At 36.6% G+C, this 15,581-nt stretch overlaps 1 protein-coding gene across 1 annotated transcript in view; it reads left to right on the top strand.

Annotated features, from left to right (window-relative positions):
• The window catches only part of MICU1 (mitochondrial calcium uptake 1), a 224,997-nt gene that overhangs the window by 40,187 nt on the left and 169,229 nt on the right, over positions 1-15,581 (top strand). The window contains exon 4 of the mRNA XM_020896445.2: positions 2,706-2,868. Within this exon, the coding sequence (XP_020752104.2) occupies positions 2,706-2,868 (163 nt within the window). The remainder of the gene's footprint in view (positions 1-2,705; positions 2,869-15,581) is intronic.

Genomic DNA, 15,581 nt, shown 5'->3' with positions numbered 1-15,581 from the left:
GTTCTCTTAAGTCTATGAGTCTGTTTCTATTTTGTAAATAAGTTCATTTGTATCATTTACTTAGATTCATACATAAGCCAATATCATATATTTGTCCTTCTGACTTACTTTACTTCATGTGATAAATTCCAGGTCCTTCTTTTTAATGGCTGAGTAATATTCTCTTGAGTATATGTACCACATCTTCTTTATCCATTCATCTGTCAATAGATATTTAGTTTGCTTCCATCTCTTGGCTATTATAAACAGTGCTGCATTGAACACTGGGATACATGGATTTTTTCCAAACAATGTTTTTCTCCAGATATATGCTCAGGAGTGGGATTGCTGGATCATGTGGTAGCTCTGTTTTTAGTTTTTTAAGGGACCTCCATCTTGTTCTCTGTAGTAGCTGTACCAATTTACATCCTATCAACAGTGTGGGAGGATTCCCTTTTACCACACCCTCTCCAGCATTTATTGTTTGTGGACTTTTTGATGATGACCATCTTGACTGGTGTCAGGATCTCATTATAGTTTTAGTTTGCATTTCTCTGATACTTAGTGGTGTTGAGCATCTTTTCACATGCCTTTTGGAGAAGAAACAATATTATAACAAATTCAATAAAGACTTTAAAAAAAACTAGATTGCTAAGTGAAAGAAACAAAAATATACAGTATATCTCTATTAAACTCTAAAAATATGGAAATGCAGAAAGTCTGTTACTTTACCTATTATTTCAAACTAAAACTAATAATATTCAGCAGTGTATTTTTTGGGTAGCAGTGAAGGATCTGATTTTCAGTCTGTAAATCATTGACTTTTTAAGTTGTTCTTTTTCTGCCTTTATCTTACATATGATTGACTTAACATTTTAGTTGACAAAGCCATCTTTGGCATTAGCTGTAGCTTATACCCTAAATATTGCAAACTGATTATTTTTGTTTTGTACCTGGTATGACCCAGCATGTATAGTAAAATATAAAATGCCTTTGGTTTAAGACTTGTAGCTAAGTTTCAAGGCTACTAAGGTGTTGAAAGGCTGCTAAGGAAATGCTTAGTGTGTCTGCCATGTGCCAAATCTATTGAAAAATTTTCTGAAATCAGTATTCAGACTTCAATGCAAATTAGCTTTAGAAAGATTCCTGTTATGTATAGTTACGAATTAGCATTCCTTTCTTGGTGACTGAAAGCACATCTGGTAATAGAATTGAGCCCATTGTTAACCAACTGCTATTGGTGACCTCAAAGTGACCATCTAGCCAGAAATGACAGTTACAGTAATAGCTGTGTTATTAAAGCAAATTAAAACATTAATAATTTTTTAAAAATATAGACATTGAATAATGTTTTTTATAGACATTGAGTTCACTGATAGATTTTTAAAATTTTTATTTGAAGGATAATTGCCTTATAATACGGATTTTTAGATCATATTGCCTTGACATATTTTCTAGCCAGTTATTTATAAGATACTATTTAGTATTGGTTATTGCAACATAAAAATTCAGGTATGAGAGAAATCTTTTCACCAAAGTACGATATAGGTTGTACAAGAATATTATGCAAAAGATAACAGTATTTTTGTATGTTTCATGGTCAGATGGGGTCTTGGGTGCTAGATAAGGAAATGGACTTTTATATTAACGTTATATTAACTTTTATATTAGATTTTATGTTAATGTTATACTCTTTCAGTTAAATGTATGCCATATATAATTTTGTTCCTATTCAAATATTTTCTTGTGTTCTTCCCACGTCTACTCTTTTCTAAATATGCTATATTTAAATGTTCTCTGGAAGCCTATAATGTTTCAGTCCAGAGTAAAAGTCTTTGCTTCAGATGTGTTAATAATTGAGTTTCCATGATATGTAATTTTATTTTTTATGCTGTTGTTTAATGTCCTTTGTATTTGAAAGAGTTGTTCAGATCTGTGAAAGTCCCTTGTCTGTTTTGTTTTAGAATTCAGGAAATTGCATTAAAGTAAAACTGTAAAATCAATCCCTTCCAGAAAACTTGTTATTTAAAAAATGATAGGCTCTCATGTGAATGGAGCCTTTGATTGAGACTTTTTGACTGAGACTTTTTGAATTCTTGTATGACATTTTTCTTTTGCTTGCTTTCAGTGATTTAGGAAATTATTCAAAAACTTCTAAGGCTTCCCTGGTTGCCCAGTGGTTAAGAATCCACCTTGGATTACAGGGGACACTGGTCAATCCCTGGTCCAGAAATATTCCAGATACCTTAGGGCAACTAAGCCTGTGGGCTTACAACTACTTAGCCAGCACACCCTAGAGCTTAGAGTACCTTCACTGGTAGCAACTAGAGAAAGCTCTCATGCAGTAATTAAGACCCAATACAGCCAAAATTTAAATAAAATAAAATTGCTTAGAAAGGGAGGGAGTATACATATACATATATATATGGAGAGAGAGAGTTATGACTGATTTGTGATGCTGCACAGCAGAAACCAGCCAACATTGTAAGGCAATCATCCTCCAACTAAAAAAAACACTTAAAAAACATTCTAAACAAAACTTACACAATCATTGCTTCAACTGAAGTATGAGTAGTGTATCACAGGTTTTTGAGACACAAGTAATTTCTAATATTAAAAAAAAACAGTTATAGGAAAAATGGTATAAAATTTCTCCCAAGTAAGAGAAAATACATGAAAATGAGAATTGCTTAATACAGTAACACTTTCTGAATTTCTAATTTTAGGTGATGGAATATGAGAATAGGATTCGTGCATATTCCACACCAGATAAAATCTTCCGCTATTTTGCCACCTTGAAAGTAATCAGTGAGCATGGTGAATCTGAAGTGTTTATGACACCACAAGATTTTGTGCGATCCATAACACCCAATGAAAAACAACCAGAACGTAAGTTGCTACAGTGAAAAATAAGATTGTGGTATTTACTTCATTAAATGCTACTTTGTTTCTCTGTATCACCTAAACTATGTAATTGCATGGATTAAGTATATTCACTGTATAGCTGCTGGATGTTAGGCATTATGCTAGGCTTTAGGAGTAGAAAAGAGGAGCCTGTAATCTGAAATGTTGAGGAGATTATACCCCTCTGGTTGAGATTCATTGCTTGTTATAAAACTATTCCTGAAGGCAATGTATTATGGATGTGACTGCTATCAAGTTGCTGTTTGGTGGGATAGACAGAGATAGTAACAGGCAATTTCAGGAATGTGATGATTTGTTAAAGAACAGGTGCTATGGCAGTGTAAGTAAGGGGCACTTAACTCAACCTGGAAGTTTAGAGAATGGTTTCTAGAGAATACTTTTAAGTTTGAATAAAAGTTTTAAAGAACAGAGGAAAGGATGTCTCATCTAGATGAACCAGCCTGAAGAAATGAGATGTGAGGAAAGAAAATAAAGGGCTTAATATTATAAGTTAAAGGTAATAATTTGCGAATGCTTTTGGGAGACATGGTGGGGAAAATGACTCTGTCATTTTCTTCAGTTAAAAAATCAGTTCTTCCACTGAAGCAAATCATTATGCTGTCCAAAATGGACAGAATCAACTTTTTGGATCATTGAAATCTAATTTTAAAAAGTTATAGCAACCAGGGTAATGTTTAATGAAGAAAGAAGCCAATAAATTTTGGGAAGAAAGTGTTGTGACCTTTTGCTTACCTGCCTACCATTCACTATTTCCAGCTTAGCAGCAGTCTTGGGGATGGCAACCTACGTTCCTAGTGTGGCTTACTAGTGATGGGGAATTCAGTGAGGGGCAATATATAGAGTTTTGTTTTTTAAAAAGTGAATGTGCCTTTTAACTCATAGTTTACTGACCTACCAGTGCAAAGATTTGCCTTTCATTTCACACACCTCAAGATATCATCTATTTTAAAAATGTGAAGACATGTATACCACCTATAACCCATCAGGCCAAGAGACGGCAGATAGGACCAGCAGCAGACAGACTAAAAAGCTTAGGAAGGAGGAGGATGAGAATAAAGACATTTCAGGGAATAAGAGCTTTGAAAGACTACTGCCTAGGGAATCCAAAGTGATACTCAGGGCCTGATGCATACTTGGAAAAGACTTTAGTGGCCTTGTATTTCTTGTTGATAGTGTGCTCCATGGAAGTGGAGGTAAGTTAAGACGGAGTTATAGGAGAGTCTAGCTAAACATCAAAAGAGCACCCTAGCTCAGAGCCAATCTACAAACACTAAAATAGCTGGGATGTGTTTTGTTTGTTGGTTTTTTATTTTTTGCATCTAAAATTTAAGGAAATTCTGTGAGGGCACTTGATGACTGCTTAAATAATAGAGCAGAAACTTCACTGATGACACATGAGGAAGAATACAGTCTTTGCAACAATAGTTTGGAAAAATCACTAAACAAAGTGATGACTATAGTCCTCAGCAAGTTACAGTGTCAAACCCTGGGAAAAAGAAGGAATCTGATTTCCAGAATTACCACATTGCAATATTAAAAATGTCTAATTTTCAGTTTGAAGAATTGCATGGTTTATCAGCAATTATCAGAATAGGAGGGGGAAAAAAGAAATAGAAACCATCCCCAAGGAAATCCAGGCATTGTGCTTACTAGACAAAGACTTTAAATCAGCTGTCTTAAATATGCTCAAAGAGCTAAAGGAAACCATAGGAAAGGGACTGTAGGAAATAGGGAGTATTATGTATTAATAAATAGAGAATATTCATAAAGAATTAAAATTATAAAAAGGAATTGAGTAGGAATTACTGAGCTGAGGGCTTCTTTAATGGTGAAGTGGTTAAGACTCCACCTACCAATTCAGGGGACACAAATTCAGTCCCTGATCTGGGAAGATCCCACACACCATGGGGCACCTAAGCCCATGCGTCCTAACTACTGGGCCTGCACACCTACAGCCTGTGCTCCACAACAGGTGAAGCCGCTGCAACGGAGAGGCCTGGTCACTGTACCTTAACTAAGAGCAGCCTTGTTTGCTGCAACCAGAGAAAGCCTGTGCTCAGCAGCAAAGACCCAGTGCAGCCAAATATATATACAAAATTTTAAAAATTATTGCACTGAGAAGTAGATAAAATGAAAAATTTACTCAAAGAGTCTAATATAGATTTAAGCAGCTAGATTAAAGAATCAGAATCTTGGCGATAGGTCAGTTGATGTCCAGTCTGAGGAGCAGAGCAAGAAGAATGAATACAAATGAATAGAGCCTAAGGTACTTGTGGGACAATATCAAGTGTAACAACATATGCATAATAGGAGTCCCAGAAGAAGAAATTAAGACATTTCTAGATAGTAAAAGCAGAGGAAGTTTGTTGCTAGTAGACATTCCCTATAAGAAATGCTAACTGGAATCCTTTAGGCCGAAATCAAATTATATTGAATAGTAACCAAAATCATACAAAGAAAATCTTTAAATGATAAAAACCTGTACAGGTATATAGGAAAATAGAAAAGTCAGTATTGTTTCTGGGGTTTTAACTCCTGTTTTGTTCTCTATATGATTTAAAATTTGTAAAACAACAATTACAGATATGTTAATGTTGATTCAAAGTAGATTATTAATTTAAGATGTTAATTGTAATCCTCAGGTTAACCACTAAGAAAATCACTAAAAAATATCCAGAAAAGGCAATGAGGAGTGAATAGAAATAGTACACTAAAAATCAAACACAAAAGAAGGCAAGATCAGACAAATGAAGGGATAAAAAAAGACATGACATATAGCATACAAATAACAAGATGGAAGAAGCAGGTCCTTCCTTGTTAATCAATTTAAATATAAAGCAAACTCACCAGTTAAAAGACAGAGATTGATAGGAGATAAAAAATATGATCTACCTATATATTGTCCACAGGAAACTCACTTTAGAAGAATGTTGTGTGCCTGCTCACTCCCTTAGTTGTGTCTGGCTCTTTGCAACCCATCGACTGTAGCCCACCAGGCTCCTCTGTCCTTGGAATTTTCCAGGCAAGAATACTGGAGTGGGTTGCCATTTTGTACTCCAGGGCAGCTTCCCAACCCAGGTATTGAACACGTGTGTGTTGCATCTCCTGCATTGGCAGGCGGATTCTTTACCAAAGGACTTTTATGTAAAAAGGCATTTTTATATATAAAAGGGTTAGTTCATCAAGCAGGTGTAACAATGATAAATATATATGTATACACCCACCAAATAACAGACTCCAAAATATATGAGAGAAATATTGACAGAATTGAAGGGAGAAATCATTGTACAATAATGGTTATAGACTTCATAACCCTGTTTCAGTGGTGAAAAGAACATCTAGACAGAAGGTCATTAAAGAAACAGAGGACTTAACTCTATGAACCAACTAAACCTAATAGACATATGTAGAACATTTCACTCAAGAGTATCAGAATACATTTCTTCTCAAGCATACATCAAACATTCTCCAGAATAGACCAGATAGACCATATGTTAGGCTACAAAACAAATCTTAATAAATTAAAAAAAAATAAAAATCATCAACAAACCAGATACACAAGGTCGCTTATCATATGATTGCTTTTTTAAATTTTTATTTTATATTGGCATATTATTTCATTTGTATAAAATATCTAGGTAAATCTAGAGATAGAAAGCAGGTTGTCAATTGCCAGCAGCTGGGTTGGGGGAATAACTGACTCTTAATGGGCACAAGGTGTTTTTTGTTTATTTTTGTTTTGAAGTGATGAAAATATTTGGAATTAGGTACAGGTGGTAGTTATATGACACTATGAGTGTACTAAATGCCACTAAACCAGACAGTTACCATTGATTGCACTGACTTTTAGATTTTGAATCTTTTGAATTAGTTTTAACACCTTATTTTGTGACATGTGGAAGGAGAGATTAAAGATGATGTGTGTAAGACAGAGAAAAGAGTTGCGAGATCTATTCCTGGCTTTTATGATGGCAAAATATTTTGTACTGTCAAATTATTTCTAATATCCAGATGAAATCTAATATGTAACAGTAACTTTAAATAAAAGTGTACTTTGCTTCCAGTGTGACAGTGAAAATGAAGCAACACTTTAGGTAGGTTACTAAAAATTATCTGGTCATTTAAGGAATTTCTCCCCCTTTGGAAATCATTATATATTCTAATTGCTTACATACATTTTTGGCATTTAACTTTGTAATTTTGTTTTTTAATTATTGAAAGACCTGTTATATGGACAGAATGATTACTAAATGTCTTATATGCCAAGCACATTTCTAATTTTGATAAAAAGTCAGAATAATGAATAATTGCTTTTCTTTTAAAATAATAACCACGAGGGAAAATTATAATATATTAAAATGAGATTCAGGAGAAAATTTGGCTTCATTTTTGTTTGCTCATGCACACAGATTTCCACAAATGTTGATGTTGCAGAAGTAAAATATATATTATTCCAGTTTGGGTTGAAACAAAGAAAAGAATGAGGCTGTTTTTTTGTAGTTTGAATTTCTGTCATCAGATGGTTGGACTTTAGCCAGTAGCTCATATTTCAACTTTGTTTTGTCATGGCTTTCACACATACTGTATCCCAGGATACCTAACAGATCTAAACTTATAAGTTTCAGTTTTAGAATAGTTCAAAAATAATCACAAAGCATACACAGCCCTAAAATTAAGCAGTTTTTAAGTGAGTAGAGTGCTAATGAATTTCAGTAGCAAGCTGATTTAAGAATGTTTTTGTACTGAATAGCAAGAAAGTTTAGAGTAGCCATAGGTAAGCAGGAAGGACATTAAAGGGACTAAAAATATGTAGTGTATGACTTGAATATGTCTCATCTCCTTTCTGTGCAACCTTAATATCATCAGCGTCTCTGTGTACAATGGATAAGACAGTTGCTTGCTGCTTGTAATAACCAATTTTGCATAGCTAGCCAATGACTTGGAGAAGCAGCAGCATGGATAGTTTTTAAAGTACTTTATAGAAAAACTTGAGCTTTGATCAGAGCAAAGAGGATCTCTGTTTCCTTTCCACCACGTCCCACTGGCTGATCTATTCATCTTGATCTGATTTTATCTACATGAAAGACAAAAGGGATGTGAAAAGAGAAAAGAGAGATCATACTATGAATTACTTGTTCAGGACTCCATATTCTCCGTAGAATAAGAGTCATGCCCTTAGTGATACTCTTATTAGAGCCCTTTTTGATCTTACCTAGAGCACTCTTGGAGAAGGAAATGGCAACCCACTCCAGTATTCTTGCCTGGAAAATCCCATGGATGGAGGAACCTGGTAGGCTATAGTCAGTACGTGGGGTCGCAAAGAGTCGGACACGACAGCGACTTCACTTTCACTTTCAGAGCACTTTTAATCTGAGACACATAATTTTACCCTCGATTATATTCAGTGGTTTTGGATCAAGTTGGTTAAGTAGGAGGATCCTGAACTCACCTCCTCCCATAGACACTCCAAATCTACAACTGTATAAGGAAGAATAAGAAACTCCAAAACTAGATGAGCCACTCCTATACTCCTACACATCAGACCAATGGGAAAAAACCCACACCGAAATGAGTAGAAAAGGCTGAGACACAATCTCACCATAAACTCCACTCCTGGAGGAGGGAACTCACAGATCTGAGCTTCTAACTGAGCAGTGGGAGGTTTAAATCTCACATCTGGCACCCCAGCTTTTGAGACCTACACCTGCGAGGTAAGCCCCAGAATATCCAGATTTGAAAGCCAACGGGACTTGCATCTAAAAGACCCACAAGGCTATAGCGAACTAAAGAGCAGTTCTTTAAGTGCTCATGCCTGGCTACCCTGCAGGGTCCAGTGCAAAGGTAGTTGAGTGAAAAGTGCCTAGTCTTTCTGTGAAAGAGGCCTATTTGCTTATCTTAAAGCACTGGCCTGAGAGGTTAGACATCTAATTTAATACATATTTAGGAGCCTACTGAAATATTCTCCAAAGACAGAGGCTTGCACTCTCCCTCTGCCTTGTTCAGGTCTCCAGTATCTCCTTGAGAAGAGCTTGTGCACATCTAGTGCCCTGTTCTTTGCAGCAGCTGCCCAAGGGACACCCCCTTGATCACCTACCTCTGGTGGGCAGCAGGGTTTGTGTTCACAGATTCCACAGGACTGTAACAAAAGAAAGAAACCATTCTTAACTGGCTACCACCCTCAGGGCACAGCATGGATATAGCAGACTAAAATACCGCCAGTATTTCTGTGAAAAAGGTACCTTTGCTTATCTTGGAACTTTGGCTTGGGGAGAAGGCTTCTGGTTTAATACACATCCAGAGACCTGCTGAAATACTTTCTAAAGATTGTAGAGGCCAGTGGGAGCCATCTTTGCATACCTTTCTGCCTTGCTCTAGGTCACTGGTATCTCCCAGAGTGGGATTTGTGTGCATGTCTAGCATCCTGATTTTGCAGCTGGCACCCAGGACACATCCTTTGATCACGTGCCTCTTGTGGCCACTGGGGCTTACATTCTCAGGTCCCATAGGACTGTAACAAATGGAGAAACAGTTGTTAACTGATTAGCCCATCCCAGGGCACAGCACAGATAACCAGCATGAAATACACCCCAGTCTTTGTGTAAAGAGGCTTACTAACTTATCTTCATGGCTGTGGCTGAGGGGAGGCTTCTAATTAAACACACATCTATGGTCTGACTATAAACTTCTTCAGAGACTGGGCAGGGCAGTGGGCATCATTTTTGTGCTCTCCCTGTACCCTGTCCCAGATTGCTGGTATCTCTGAACAGGAAGCTTGTGTATATGTCTGACTTTCCAGCTTTTATGACTGCCATCCGGAGGACACATCCTTAATAGCTTGACTCTGGTGACCAGTGGGGCTTGTGGTAGTAGGTAGTCCTACTTTGTGCTACAAAGTAGCAATTCTTAACTGTCTTAGTGTCCAGTTGAGCGACTAAACAAGCAAAAGCAAAACAAGCAGCACATATTTAAATGTTTGATGAGGTTTTGGTATACTAATTGCACGTATACACTGGTGAAACCATCAGCATAATCAATATAATGAATATATTCATCACCCCTAGGAAGTCTTTGTGCCCATTTGTAATCCTGCCTTCCCACTTTTTCCCCAGCAAGTCCCAGGCAACCACCGATCTTTCCATCTTCCATATCCTTACTGGTTATCTATTTCTGTCTCTGTCAATTATTGAGAGAAGGGAGTTGATCTCTGACTTTATTTGTGAATGTGTCTGTATCTTTCCAGTTCTATCAGTTTTTGCTTTGATGTTTTGAAACTCTCTTACTAGGTACATACACGCTTAGGATTATTCTGTCTTCCTGGTGAATTGACCCTCTTTCATTATATAATTGACCCTCTTTATCCTTGCTAATATTTCTTTTGCTCTAAAGTTCACATAGTCTGATATTTATGTAGCTACTCTGTCTTTATTTTGATTCACTTTGCATGATACATCTTTTTCCATCATGTTACTTTTAACCTACCTATATGATTCTATTTATTTATTTTTTTTTCCATTTATTTTTATTAGTTGGAGGCTAATTACTTTACTATGATTATATTTAAAATAGGTTTCTTATGGACCATATGTAGTTGGATCTTGTTTTTTATCCAGTATGACAGTTTCTACCTTTTAATTAATGTATTTAGATGATTTATATTTAATGTAATTTTTGCTAGGTTTAGATTAAGGTCTCCCATTTTATTGTTTGTCTTCCCCTTTTATGTTACTCTTTTACCTCTTTCCTGCATTCTCTTCAGATTATTTGAAGATTTTTTTAAAATTTTGTTTACTTATTTATTTTTGGCTGTGCTGAGTCCTCCTTGCTGCACAGGCTTCTCTCTCGTTGCAGCGAGCAGGGGCTGCTCTCTAGTTGAGGTGCGTGGACTTCTTACTGCAGTGGCCTCCCTCACTGAGGAGCACAGGCTTCAGTAATTGTGGCAGGTGGGCTCCTCAGCATATGGGAGATCCTCCTGAACCACAGATCAAACCTGTGTCTGCTGCATTTAGGCAGATTCTTCATCACTGAGCCACCAGGGAAGCCCTGAAGATTTTTTCATATTTTGTTTCAATTGATTTTGGCAGAGGAATTTAAGTATATTTTGTTGTGTATCTTTAATGGTTGCTACTGGGGTTATATCAATATGTAGTTAATTTTTCACAGTTTACTAAGAATTTATAGTTTACTGCTTCAAGTGGAGTATTCTCCCCAGTTTATGGTATAGTATCATATGTATTAGGCTTCCCTGGTAGCTCAGCTGGTAAAAGAATCTGCCTGCTGTGCAGGAGACCCCAGTTCAATTCCTGGGTCGGGAATCCCTTCCTGGCGAAGGGATAGGCTACCCACGCCAATATTCTTGGGCTTCCCTGCTGGCTCAGACAATAAAGAATCCACCTACAATGCGGGAGATCTGGGTTTGATCCCTGGGTTGGGAGGACCCCCTAGAGGAGGGCATAGCAACCCACTCCAGTATTCTTTCCTGGAGAATCCCCACGGACAGAGGAGCCTGGCAGGCTGTGGTCCATGCAGGAGTTGGACACAACCAAGCAGCTAAGCACACATCATATGTATTACATCTACGTAAGTTGAAAACTCTTCCAGATACTGTTTTAAGGTTTTATTTTGACTGCCAAAATAGTCTGTTATATTTATCTGTAATAGGTATTAGATATTTCTGTTGTTCTTTATTTATTCCTTAAGTTCCATATTTTCTTCTGGTATCACTTTCTTCACACTTGAAGGATAATGTTTTTAAAGCAGTTCTGCTGGTGATGAATTCTCTTGGTTTTCCTTCATTTGAGAACATTTTTATTTTGTCTTCATTCTTTTTTTTTAAGGTCTTTTTTTTCCCCCCCAAATATTTATTTATTTATTTATGACTGTGCTGGGTCTTTGTTTTTGCCCACAGTCTTTCTCTGGTTGTGGGCAGGCAGGCTCAGGAATTGTTATGCATGGGCTCAGTTGCCCCCAGGCATGTAAGATCTTCCTGGACCAGGGATTGAACATGTGTCCTTTGCATTATTGCAGGGCAGATTTTTAATCTCTGGATCACCAGGGAAGCCCTGTCTTCATTCTTGAAAAATATTTTCACTAAATAAAGAAATCTGGGTTGAAACTCTTTTTCTTTCAGCACTTTAAACTGACTATTTTAAAGATTTTTTTTCTTCGCCTTTGATTTTTAGCAGTTAGATTTTAAGCCAGAGTTTATCTCTTGTATCTGATGAACTTGAACTATACTTTGTTTTGTTGATTTACATAAGCTGAAAATACAATCATTTTAATAAAGTTTTAGGATAATTTTCTGCATCCATTTTTTAGAATAAATTCTAGTATTAAACTGAAAAATGAATCTCTAAATATTGAAGGATAGCTGGGACTTCTTATGTAAAATTATATAGTTTCCATTTACTTAAGCTCTAATTTTTAGATACCAAAATTATATATGTGATTCAGTTTCATTTATGTCTTTTGACAAAATGAGTAGCTGTCATCTTTAAAACAAACCTGTTATATGTTCACTCAAGAGCGTCAACTGAGACTATTCTTATGTGCACGTTTACATTATTTTTAGTGCAGATTCAGGATGGGCAACTGCCATAATTTAAAAAGATTGTTAGACTTAAAATAAAAAGCAGTCATTTAATCCTTTTGAGGGTCATCTTTCTCATGCATGAAAGGGAGGAGATAGTGTTTAGGTCACTCTGTTAACATTAAGTGACCGTGGAAGTTCTTTGAAGAGAAGTTTGAGATCCACAGAAAACACCCTAGGCACGGCAGCATAACATCCAGTGTTTTTAAGACCCAAAGAATGAGGGTGGAGAAATGGACGGGGAGTCATCTGATTACATTTTCAAATTATACATGCTGTATTTTCACCTTTCAGCATACTCTCTCTTCCCCATTGTAATTAAGCCTATTAGAATTTTAAGAGAAGTAGGGAGTAAGACAGAATGAAATAGTTCATCCACATTTCCCATGCTTCACCCCCCCAACCATGTTAAGAACTGATCTAATCCAACCATCTCCTTCATTTGACAGGTAAAGAAATCTAAATATAACAGGATGAACCAATCATGTATCAACTAAGTACTTTATGTCTGTATTTGCTTTTAAATTGCAGGAATTCTCAGTATATGCCAGGCTGTCCTTATATGCCCCTTCCTTTTTTTGGATAGGTGCCCATGGTAAAATATGTTCCCAACTATAGTAAAGAGCATTCAATGAAAAACATAAATCCGTTCAAGTTAACTTTTGAATTCTTTTGGGTATTATGGTAATAACTTGAAATGTAGCTAGTCTAAACTGAGATGTGCTATAATTGTAAAATACACACTAGATTTAAAACACTCAGTATAAATGTAATGTAAAATATCTCAAGTTTTCTATTGATTATATGTTGAAATCATGCTGTTTTGGATATATTCTGTTAAGTAAAATATATTATTAAAATTAATTTTACCTGTTTCTATTTACTTTCTTAAAGGCAGTTGTTATGAAATATTATGCATGTGGCTCACATGTATTTGTATTGAACAGTGATGCTCTAATTAGTAAGCATATATTTCCCTTACTTATGAGATATCTGATCCTAGACTGATTTTCATTTCTTTGTAAAGGACTAGGAAGGGCTTTTTTTTCTGGGATTCTGAGGATTTTCCTGTTCTTGGTATTCTGAGATTTCATAAACATACACTGAATTACAAGTAAGTTTTGTTCATTTTACTTAAATGAGAAATTTAATACTTTTTGAATTATCTCGTACGTATTTCTGAATGAGAAAAGGTCTCGTATGACAGAAGACCTTGTATTGAGTCTCTATTTTTCTATAATTCACTCTTCTATTTTCTCTTTTCCATTCTGTTGTCTTTTTGGCAGTGGTCCAGGGAGATAACTTTTCATAATTTCTTGGCAGTATATTAAGAAATACAAGGAAATGGGCAATCACAGTTTTATTGTTCAAAGTATAAGTTGTGTCGACTTTTGCAACCCCATAGAATGCAGCATTACAGTCTTCCCTGTCCTTCACCATCACCCAGAGTTTGCTCATATTCCTGTCCATTGAGCCAGTGCTGCCATCCAGCCATATCATCCTCTGTATTCCCCTGTTCTCCTCCTGCCTTCAATCTCTCCCAGCATCAGGGTCTTTTCCAATGAGTCAGCTCTTCGCTTCAGGGGGACAAAGTATTGTAGCTTCAGTTTCAGTATCAGTCCTTCCAACGAATATTCAGGACTGATTTCCTTTAGGATTGACTGACTTAATTCCTTGCAGTCCCAAGGGACTCTCAAGAGCCTTCTCTAACACCACAGTTCGAAAGCATCAACTCTTTGGCACTCAGCCTTCTTTATGGTCCAACTCTCACATCCAAACATGACTATTGGAAAAACCATAGCTTTGACTAGACAGACCTTTGACAGCGAAGTAATGTCTCTTCTTTTTAATACACTGTCTAGGTTTGTCATAGCTTTTTTTCCAAGGAGCAAGCGTCTTTTGATTTCATGGCTGCAGTCACCATTCTCAGTGATTTTGGAGCCCAAGAAAATAAAGTCTGTCACTGTTTCCATTGTTTCCTCATCTATTTGCCATGAAGTGATGGGACTGGATGCCATGATCTTCAGTTTTTGAATGTTGAATTTTAACCCAGCCTTTTAACTTTCCTCTTTCACTTTCATCAAGAGACTGTAGTTCCTCTTTGCTTTCTGCCACAAGAGTGGTGTCATCTGCATATCTGAGGTTATTGATATTTCTCCCAGCAATCTTGATTCCAGCTTGTGCTTCATTCCCCCAACCATTTTGCATGATGTTCTGTTCTCTGCATATAAGTTAAATACTCAGGGTGAAAATACACAGCCTTGGTGGACTGTTTTCCACCAAGAGTCCACAATGAATCAATCCATTGTTCCATGTCCTGTTCTAACTGTTGCTTCTTGCGCCGCATACAGGTTTCTCAGGAAGCAGGTAAGGTGGTCTGGTATTCCCATTTCTTGAAGAATTTTCTTCAGGTTGTTGTGGTCCACACTGTCAAAGGCTTTAGCATAGTCAGTGAAGCAAAAGTAGATGTTTTTCTGAATTCTCTTGCTTTTTCAATGATCCAGTGGATGTTGGTAATTTGATCTCTGGTTCCTCTGCCTTTTCTAAATCCAGCTTATACATCTGGAAGTTCTCAGTTCATATACTGTTGAAGCCTAGCTTGAAGGATTTTGAGCATGACCTTGCTAACATGTGAAATGAATGCAGTTGTGTGGTAGTTTGAATATATTCTTTGGCATTGCCTTTTTTTTGGAATTGGAATGAAAACTGATCTTCTCCAGTCCTGTGGTCACTGCCGAGTTTTCCAAATTTGCTGGAATATCGAGTGCAGCACTTTAACAGCATCATCTTTTAGGCTTTGAAATAGTTCAGCTGGAATTCCGTTACCTCCACTAGCTTTGTTCGTAGTGATGCTATTAAGGCCCACTTGACTTCGCACTCCATGATGTCTGGCTCTAGGTGAGTAATCACACCATCGTGGTTATCAGGGTCATGAAGATCTTTTCTATATCGCTCTTCTGTGTATTCTTGCCACTTCTTCTTAATTTTTTCCAGCTTCTTTTAGGTTCATACTGTTTCTGTCCTTTATTGTGCCCATCTCTTCATGAAATGTTCCATTGGTATCTCTAATTTTCTTGAAGAGATGTCTTTT

The sequence above is a fragment of the Odocoileus virginianus genome, chromosome 7 (assembly GCF_023699985.2).
Source record: "Odocoileus virginianus isolate 20LAN1187 ecotype Illinois chromosome 7, Ovbor_1.2, whole genome shotgun sequence".
In the NCBI taxonomy this organism is placed as follows: domain Eukaryota; kingdom Metazoa; phylum Chordata; class Mammalia; order Artiodactyla; family Cervidae; genus Odocoileus; species Odocoileus virginianus.
Note: the sequence above shows the minus strand (reverse complement) of the source record. Positions and strands in the feature narration are given on the sequence as shown.